This window comes from Microtus pennsylvanicus, chromosome 2 (assembly GCF_037038515.1).
Source record: "Microtus pennsylvanicus isolate mMicPen1 chromosome 2, mMicPen1.hap1, whole genome shotgun sequence".
NCBI classification, from domain to species: Eukaryota; Metazoa; Chordata; class Mammalia; order Rodentia; family Cricetidae; genus Microtus; species Microtus pennsylvanicus.
This window is the reverse complement of record NC_134580.1, coordinates 31713339-31723288: the sequence shown is the minus strand read 5'-3', so window position 1 is coordinate 31723288 and position 9950 is coordinate 31713339. Positions and strand designations below refer to the sequence as shown.

Sequence of the window (9950 nt, the reverse complement as noted above, 5' to 3'; positions counted from 1 at the left end):
AAGGTGCCATGGCTGGGCACTGGAGGGGCTAGGATTCAAACCCAAGTCTTCATGCTCCCAGTCCGTCCACAGAAGACAGAATTGTAAATGACCTTGAAAGTCAAATATTGGCATAAACAGGACATACACACAAGTGCATACCAACATACATGATCCGGGAATTACATATGATGTCCAGCAAACAGATGATTTGAGCAAAATTAAAGGGTAGTCAATGCTGTGTGGAAGGCTGTGGAAGATGAATGCGGACCTAAAGGAGCAGCCTGATGGGCTTGGGGAAAGCAGCCCGCAGCTGCTGAGGAAATGCTCCGGCAGAGACACATACCTAGAATAGGAAACACTGTTGCAGTGGCTGTGTTGACACAAGATGTTTGGACTGAAGGGAGTTGGTCCCAGGCCTAAGAAAGCGGTTCAGAAATGAGGCAGTGTTTTTGCGTCCATTAGGAGATGCATGATTAGGACATGACTGAAGCAATTAAGTCGCTTCTCACCGGTCTGCTGATCAAGTTACAACTAGAAAGAAGTTTCCACGTGGGGGAGGGGAGGCAGCAAACCAACTGGTGCTTTTTTTTTTTTAATGCCATTTCCTGCAGGGGTACTCAGGGTGAGCTCAGGGTTGGCAGATGCCTAGGCAATGCCATCAGCATGGCCCCCTTCATTAATCAAGCCCCGCCCTTTGTGGGGGCCTATAAAAACCCAAGAGCTTGCACTTCCTTAGCTGCCTGGCTTCTCCATCCTCTTCAAGAATCTACCTCGAGAACTCCTGCCACCTGCTTCACCCGCCATGTCTCGGCTGTCCACCATCACCTTCCACTCCAGCGGCAGCCGCAGGGGCTTCAGCACAGCCTCTGCCACCACCCCAACTGCTGGCCGCTCCCGCTTCAGCTCTGTCTCTGTGGCCCGCTCCTCAGGAAACAGTGGGGGACTTGGCAGGATCAGTGGTGCTGGTGCTGGCTTTGGAAGCCGTAGCCTCTACAACCTTGGGGGCACCAAGAGGGTCTCCATTGGTGGGTGTGCTGGTAGTGGCTTCCGGAGTGGCTTTGGTGGCAGGCCTAGCGGTGGGTTTGGGGTCAGCAGTGGCTTTGGTCATGGTGGTGGCATTGGAGGGGGCTTCGGTGGCCCTGGCTTCTCTGTCTGTCCCTCTGGAGGCATTCAAGAAGTCACCGTCAACCAGAGCCTCCTGACTCCCCTCAACCTGCAAATCGACCCCACTATCCAGCGGGTGCGGAAAGAGGAGCGGGAACAGATCAAGACCCTCAACAACAAGTTTGCCTCCTTCATCGACAAGGTAGGGCCTGTGGCCACCCTCACATTCCCAGTGCAGGAGTGGCTAGAGGGGAAAGCTCAGCTCTGGAGACAGCAGCAGTGCAGGTTCCCGGGAGAACATTCACCAACCAGTACCAGCAGTGGGCTATGGACAGAGACATTTTCATGCCAGGCCAGCTGGCCCACAGGACCTTGTAGAGATGCCCCACCCCACCTGGTCCTCTCTGGGAGTTCTCTTCCAGAAAGAGGGTTTTCACTGTGCCAGCTACCCTGACCCAGAGAAGCGGCATTGAGAAACTCAACCCAGACTCCATGACTCCCACCATAGAGGTTATGTTCTCCCCCATGGCAGTCCATTGAAATCTTAGAGTCCTTGGGCTGCCCCCATGGACTTTCTCATTTGGGAATGGAATTGTCAATTGTGTAACTGCTGGCTGAGCATGGGGTAAAGGGGGCTTGCCTCCACTGTTAGCAAGAACACTTCTCACATGAGGCTCATTCTCTCTGCTCCTCTGTAGGTGCGCTTCCTGGAACAGCAGAACAAGGTCCTGGAGACCAAGTGGAACCTCCTGCAGGAGCAGGGCTCCAGGACTGTCAGGCAGAACCTGGAGCCCTTCTTCGACGCCTACCTCAATGACCTCCGCCGGCAGCTGGATGGTGTCACTGCTGAAAGAGGCAGGCTGGATGCTGAGCTTAGGAGCATGCAGGAGGTCGTAGAAGACTTCAAAGTCAGGTGAATGGGAGATGGGCTCCCAACTCCACACAACCATTCCCAGGGCTGCTTCTCTGAGGTCCAGAGAAGTGCAAAGGAGTGAATGCCACATGAGCTAGGAGGCTTGGGTGTGCAACCCAGAGTGTAGATGGCAAAGATGAAACACGCAGGGTAGTAAGGGACCTCTGTCTCTGCCTCGCTGCTAACAAACAGGAAGGGCCCGGTCTTATCTATCTACATGCCCGAAGTGAGCACCAGCATCATCTGACAAAACAAACACAGCGCTCATTCTGGGCAACAATGTTGCTGCACCTGCAGCCTGCTGCTTATCTCTATTGGATGTGAGCCTAGGGGCTGAGATGGCTCGAATTTCCAAAACGGCAGGAGTGCAAGTGAAGGAAGGTAGCAAGGCAGAAGGAGGGGTTCTGATCTTCCTAGTGGAGGTGAACACAGTTTACTGTCTGGGCTACAGTGCAAAAGCATGGTCCTAGCAAGTCTGTTAGCTAGCTTGATCACAACACCCTGTGAAAATATTTCAGAATGTTCCTGAAAGACTGTCCTGAACAAATAGAGTTTTCTTTGCAGGTCCGGTAGGCACTACTGAGGCAGCAAATATTTTTGGTGATTAGGACTATGTGTCCACAAAGAAATGGAATTGCCTAAGCTCATGAATCTATTCTCATAAGTCTATGCTCACCTTCTAATCTTATAAAGGTTTCTTTTACTGGTCTACCTTTTATAGAGGAAGAAGTAGGGGTTAATGAATCATCCACAGTCATGTGCAGGACACCGAAGAGCTGGAGAGGAAGGAAGGTCTTTAAGTCTTGTCAAGGCAGCAGCAGAAGTTAAACCTTGCTCAATCTCACACCCCCTTGCCCTCACCTTGTTCTTGCAGGTATGAAGATGAAATTAACAAGCGCGCCGCTGCCGAGAATGAGTTTGTGGGCCTGAAGAAGGTGAGTAGGGACATCTCTTAAATGAGACTGAGGTCTGAGCCTGTCTTCCCAACACTCAGAAGACAGAAACAGGAGGGCTGTGTCTGAAGCCAGCCTAGGCTACATGGCGATACCATGCCTCAAAGAAAGAAGGACTGGGCATCCAGAGCAGGGTCAGGGCTTACCCAGCATTCCCTTTGGTCAAGATCCAGCACTGAGCGGTGGAGAGAAGGAACTTCTAAAAGGAGGAGGAGGGTAGAGTATACAAAGAGAGATTGAGATTTAGAATTAAATCTTGGGGTATGAGAGAGTCTAGTCCTGGGTTCACCAAAGAAATATCACATCAGTGAGATTATGTGATGAGCGCAAACCTCCCAGAATACACCCCTGTATTGAAGGCCCCCACTACTTCTGCTCAGGTCTCTGTTAGCCCAGGAAGCTTAAGCCCCAGTCTCAGTGAACTTCTATCCCAACCCCTGAAATCCAGGCTAGATTCTGCTCAGCTTCTTTTGACTTGCTGTTTGGATCTGGGGTCATTTCAGGATGTGGATGGAGCCTACATGAACAAGGTGGAGCTGGAGGCTAAGGTTGACTCTCTGACCGACCAGATCAACTTCTACCGGATGATCTATGAGGCAGTAAGTGTCTGCAAGTGCTTCTGTTGCTCCTGGTACCAGAGCCTAGAGAGGAAATGAAGCTGCAGGTGTCATTCCCTTCTTGAGTCCAGTCAGCATGGTGCCAGAGAGGAATGCTGGGAACTCTGGCACCTGAAACAGTTTCAACTCTGAGGTCTCTCTCCCTACAAACAGCAGGGCAGCCCTAGCTAGGAGGGATGCTGGTTCTCAGGTTCCAGGCTCTGCAGTTGCTCCCCTCTCCTCTGCTGTAGCTCAACTCACTGGCCAGAAGGCTTCTAGGGCTCTGAAGATGCCTCATTTGGATCTCTGCCATGCGGAAGGCAGATACCTGGGTCTATGGAGAGACGGGAAGGAAGTGATCAAATCACCCTGCAGAGGTGTGGTGGCAGGATTACCTGATGCTGCAGAACGTCTCTGTGAAGCTGGGGGTCCACTGAATGCATAAGTGGAAAGCATTATTGTTAGTCTTGAGAGGCAATGCAGAGAGAATGGTTCTACCACACTGATCAGTTGTCTAGAAACTTCCAGGGCCAGGACTGGACACCAGAGAAGGGATTTCTAGCCTAAGTAGTTAGTCACCTCAAGATCCCTTTCTCTTGCCCATGGCGACACTGAGTTGGTGCCCTGTAGGAGCTGTCTCAGATGCAGAACCAGGTGAGCGATACCTCTGTGGTTCTCTCCATGGACAATAACCGCAGCCTGGACCTGGACAGCATCATCGCCGAAGTGAAGGCCCAGTACGAGGACATTGCCAACCGCAGCCGGGCAGAGGCTGAGTCCTGGTACCAGACCAAGGTGAGGTGATAACGCTCGGGTGAGTGTTCTGAGGCTGTACCTCATCGCCTCTCTCACTTCTTCACTGCGCAAGTACAGCCCTGGTACTAGGAAAACCTAGCTTAAAATCCTTACAGACGTCTAACAGCATCCTAAGTGTGTGTACCCAGTTGGTGTTGGGTGCTCAGAAGGACGTGCATGGTCCCCACATTTCTCTCAATAGAGTGGCCTGGATGAGATTCCAAAATGACCAAGAATTATGTATAACAGTCCTAATGGGCCCATGAATTCTTCCTATAAGCTCCGAGGTCCTCCACTCTGCCAATGGGGCTTTAGATGTAAATATAGAAGGTGCAATCAGAGAGCCCAAAATTGAGAAGGCCAGAAAGTGGGTGGGCACCACGGAAGGGAAAGAGCATCACCAGAGCACTTCCAGCAAGGTCTGGCTCTTTAGAAGCCAAGCAGGAAGGATAAGCAATGGTGAAAGAACAAGAGGGATTTTAAGGCTGAGTGAGAAGCTAGAAGGCAAGGACAGGAATATGAGCGGGAGACTCATATTTGCAAGAGGGAGGCTGGAATGACCTTAGAGAGCCCCAGCTGAAAGCCTGGGTGGACAGCTTTGTCATAAACAGTGTAGCAGACCCCGAGGCATCCCCTTGCCAAACCCAGGTCCCTCACAGGGGCATCCCCTTGCCAATCCCAGGTCCCTCACAGGGGCATCTGCTTGCCACTCTGTGACACCCCTCCTGCCCCGTCCTGCCCTGAGCTCTGCACTAGGCCCTTCTGGTAGGTAGTGAAGCAGGCAAGTTGTCTGATGCCAGGGTCCACGGTGCAGCTCCTTGGCAGTGAGCAGAAGGTAGGGAGATTTAACCCCAGCTGGAAGTGAAATTAGAGACTTCTCCCTGTTGGCTGTTGTTCCTTCCAGTCCTGAGTATCTGGCCACAGGGGAAGCTGGGCTGTTCAGCACTTTCCAGACAGAATGGATCTTGACTCAGACAGGCACTGGTCTGGAATGAGCAGGAGGAGGCAGGGTAAAGTGATCTCTTCTAAACTAGCACGTCCCAGACACATCTAACACGAGCACCAAGACCAGGGTTTCTGCTGGGTCAGCACTGGGCCTTCTGTAGCCTCTGCACCGTGTAGTTTCCTGCCTTTCCTCCCTGGTCCCCACACTGCTATCTGCAAGGTTACCTAAGTTCATGGGCATAGCCGATCCTGATACAAGCCAGACCAAGAACCCCCATCCCACAGCGACAGCCAGCAAACTTGCCATCATTCACCCTGCCACAGGGTAATCTCCTAAGTCCCTTTTCCAGTCTAGAATGTTCTCTCTCTAAGCTGTCTGCAAAGGCCCCTCTTCTCATCCTGCAGATGACAGCGTCTCCCCTTCAGACGCTTCCCTTCTGCCCTCCCACCCCACTACACACACCTTCAAACTTAAGTCGGACTTCTTTGGGGCACTCTGAAGGACCCTGCTCATTCACTACTGGCTACTTATCTTTTGGATACAAATTGAGCAATAGTATAAGTGCCTGGAAACAGAAGTCAGCTTGTGTTTGTATACCACTCTCAGAGTCTGCTGCCTCCCCAGAGAGCAGAGGGCTCAAGAAAAACCATCTGGAGATGAATGAGGGAAAGGGGTGAGTGGCTTTCCCTCACCTCACAGGAGTTTGACTAGACTGCCCATGTCTGCTCTTACCAGTATGAGGAACTGCAGATGACAGCTGGCCGGCATGGCGACGACCTGCGAAACACCAAGCAAGAGATTGCAGAGATGAACCGGATGATCCAGAGGCTGAGATCTGAGATCGATGGCGTCAAGAAGCAGGTACATTTCAGTCAGTGCAAGAGTTCCCATTTCTTCTGTGTTATCCCACCACCTCCAAAGACTCCTCTTCTGGATCACGGCACCTCCGGGCTCTGTCCACGGACTCACGACACCTCCTTTCTTTTCAGTGCACTAGTCTGCAAACTGCTATCTCTGACGCTGAGCAGCGTGGAGAGCTGGCCCTCAAGGATGCTCGGGTCAAGCTGGTGGACCTTGAAGATGCCCTGCAGAAGGCCAAGCAGGACATGGCCCGGCTGCTGCGCGAGTACCAGGAGCTCATGAATGTCAAGCTGTCCCTGGACGTGGAGATCGCCACCTACAGGAAGCTGCTGGAGGGCGAGGAGTGCAGGTCTGTTCTCAGAGCAAACAGAGCTTCCCAGGCAGCCTGAGCTATGGCAGTGAGAGTCCAATCTCTTTTCAGGCTGCTAAGCCACCCCAGGTGCCCTGCACCCATAGAAATGCAAGGCCTGAGCAGGTCTAAGCAATCACTTTCTGTTAAAGGAAAAGACATATAATTTAAAAAATAGTCATTTAAAGATCTATCTATCTATTTATTTATTTTATTGTGCGGTTGCCTGCTTGTGTGCTGAGAGCACGGCTGGTACCAGATCTCCCTGGAGCTGGAGTTACAGATGATTGTGAGCTACCATGTGGGTCATGGTAACCTGGGCCCTCTGTAACAACAAGAGCTCTTAACCACAGGTCGTCTCGCTACACCCCTAAAAAAGTTTTACTTTAATTAAAAAATAAAAACCTTGCTCTCCTTCAATTTAGTAGTCAAAGGGATGGGCTTTGGAGGCAGAAGTACCCTGTTTCAAACCTTGTGACCATGAGCAAGCAGCCTCTCTGATCTTCAATTTCTCACTGTAAAACGGATGTAATAACACCTACCTAATGGGGCTGTTCAGAGACGCAAATGGCACCGTGAGCATGATAGACTCTCAGGAAGTGCTATTGTAGGCCCTGAGCAAGAGTTTAGGAATGAATGCCGGTTGCTGAGACAGTAATAGCCTGATTGTGACGACTGTGGGTGCCTCTCCGCACCTGTAATAGCCTGACAAGACTCCCTCACTGAGAGGGGCCATCCTGCCTTTGTGATGGACTCTAATCTGATTGGTTTTCACTTCCTCGGGGTGGTGGGGAAGGAGGGATGGGTGGGCATAGTTTAACACTGAGCTGCGCCTCTGAGGTTCTGGGCTCCACACCACCACATCTGGGGCTCCTTTACTATTTTTAGTACTTTGTGTGTTTTTAGAGTTTTAACTGGCATGACTTCTGCAATAATAATAATAAAGGGGTTTTCTGTGCACTTAAAACAATCACAAAATTTGTATTGAAAATACCTGGACAGTACATATGTAACCTTTAACCTTTCCTCCTCTCCTCCCGACCAGGCTGAGCGGAGAGGGAGTTTCCCCAGTGAACATCTGTGAGTACACACCTGTGGCTTAGCGCGCCTGTGGTCAGGAGACGGGGCTGATATGAGTCAGCTGTGAGAGCCTTCAGGCAGCGTTCACTTTGAGACAGTTGGGGGGCTCAAGTTGAGGACAAAACCATCGTGGGTTAGGGGAGCTTGTGCTATCTACTTATTTACTGGAGTATTGGAGTTGGACCTGGGGCCTTGGTGTATTCTGACCATGTCCACATATCCCCACCCTGTCTTCGGGGCCTGGATACGAACCCCACCTCACACCTGCCAACTCCCCACCCGGCACATCTGTGTGTTTAGCTTGAGTCTCCCGCTGAGTTTAACCTGAGTCACCTGTGTGAGCCTGGGACAGCACTAGAGGAATTTTTTGTTTTCTGAGACAGATTTCATGGAACCCAAACTGCCTCAAATTCCTGATCCTTCTGCCTCTAGCCCCCAAGGTAGATGAGAGTCTTTGGGCTCACGGTTCTTCCCTTTGGAGTGAGAGTGCAAACCACTGCCCAGGTGGTTCCTGAAATTGTCCTACAGGAAGCTCAAAATCCCAGCCACATCTCCCACCTCCCAGAATTCCATGGGGCTACAAGAGCTCAGAGATGAGCACCTGACGTGGACAGTTTTGCCTGGGTCCTTTGGAGAGAACCCTTTACTCTAGTGCCAAACCAGGACAGTGAGGCAGTCCTGCCTCCTCTAAGAAGTCCAGAGAGCCGGCTGCTGGTCTTGGCTCTACAGAGTGTTACTGCAGGAAAGCCCTGGGCTTTACAGGACAGCCACCATCTGTGTTTAGAGTGCCACATCAGGGGGACTCCTGGGGAGGGGCATGTATATTCCTATGAGCTTCCAGAAGGAAGAAGATGCCAGAGTCAAATCCAAAGACAGCAACAGTGGTGGTAGAGCAGAGGAAAGAGGGGAGCACCTTCCTGGAGATGCCCAAAGAGAAGCACTGTGCAGTAGAGAGAGCCTGGAGAAAGAAGACAGCTCAGACCAGCAGAGGTGGAGGTCTAAGGCAGCACAGGCTCTGACATCGGGTGCCTTCTCTCCTGCCTGCAATTCTGATTCTGTCCCCTCTTCTCCACAGCTGTGGTCACTTCAACAGTTTCCAGTGGCTACGGTGCTGGCAGCAATTTTGGAAGTGGAAGCCTGGGTCTTGGTGGGAACAGTGGCTACTCCTTCACCACCAGCGGTGGGCACAGCCTGGGCACGGGCACAGGTCTGGGAGGCTCTGGTTTCACCACCAGTAGCTGCCGGGGCCCGGTGGGCAGTGGCTCCAGCGTCAAGTTCATTTCCACCACATCATGCAGCAGGAAAAGTTACAAGCACTAAGGCGGCCAGCCTGTGGTCTCCTTTGCAGCCGCGAGGCCTCCTCGCACTCCTAACTGGATGCCTGGACCCTTCTCCCATATCCTCTTCACAGAGGCCCCCTGTGCTGCCAGGGATTCTGGCCTCCTGGCTAAACCCATTCCCTGGACTATGGCAACCTCCCTACAGTCCCTAGGCTGCTCCTGGTACTTCTTTGTGCCAGACACACAAAACGAAAGCCCACTCTCTTCCCAAGTTCATAATCAGTAGGTCTGCAAGTGCCCCTTCAGCGTCACCTGTCCCTTTCCTCCAGCCGAGCGATGGGGGTCTGTGTTGGCCACCTCAACACCAGGCTGTCTTGTCCTTCTCTGCTGCTTGTAACTGCCAGCCAGAGCCAGCGCTCCTCTGTCTCCTCCTGGAATGCCTATTAAATGCATGTGTCACGTGTTTGGCTCCTAGCCCTCTGTGTTCAGTGGTGATGAGCCCAGGGCAGTTCTCAGCCAGGGTTCCACACAAGCGGTACTCAGGACACGACAGCTTCCTAAAGAGCTGAGGGGGGAGTATGGGGATGACAGCAGCCAACAGCCTTCCTCTCACTTTTCTTTGGGAGGCTTGTTTGGGAAGTCCCAACCCCTGGGCAGAAGCCTTGCCCAGCCTTCTCCTCCTCAGTATGTCATCGGGGCGAGGCCAGCCCCTCCCCACATCAGCCTGTGTTCTTCGGGACAGCACTGACGTAGGATGGGTAGTCAAGGCAGTGGCCAGCAAAGGAGCCGATTGTTCCCCGACAGCTTCAAACTCGCAGCCCTGAGCAGCGAAATGACAGGGCAGGAGAGGAGTTAGAAGTCAGCCCCGAGGCCAGGCCAATGAGCCTGTAATCACAGACAGCGGGAAGACGCCCAGGAAGCAGCTGCACATTCCTGAGGTTACAGTCTCGTGGTCCCCTCCTCTCAAGACTATGGGGGAATGATGGGACTAATCCTGAGTGGGGCTCAAGTTTGTTTAGACATGGTGGGCTGGACCCTTAGGATTCACTGCAGAGCTGATAGAAGCTGTCAACCAGAGCTGTGGAAACCAT

The 9950-nt window shown here is 52.2% G+C and overlaps 1 protein-coding gene across 1 annotated transcript; it reads left to right on the top strand.

Moving 5' to 3' along the window:
- Positions 1 to 744: 744 nt before the first annotated feature.
- LOC142843416 (keratin, type II cytoskeletal 75) lies at positions 745 to 9284 on the top strand. The gene is made up of 9 exons (XM_075960722.1): positions 745 to 1288; positions 1785 to 1999; positions 2874 to 2934; positions 3456 to 3551; positions 4179 to 4343; positions 6025 to 6150; positions 6279 to 6499; positions 7545 to 7579; positions 8655 to 9284. Exons 1-9 carry the CDS (start codon positions 785 to 787, stop codon positions 8897 to 8899), a joined length of 1668 nt encoding a protein of 555 aa, XP_075816837.1. The 5' UTR covers positions 745 to 784; the 3' UTR covers positions 8900 to 9284.
- Positions 9285 to 9950: the final 666 nt, after the last annotated feature.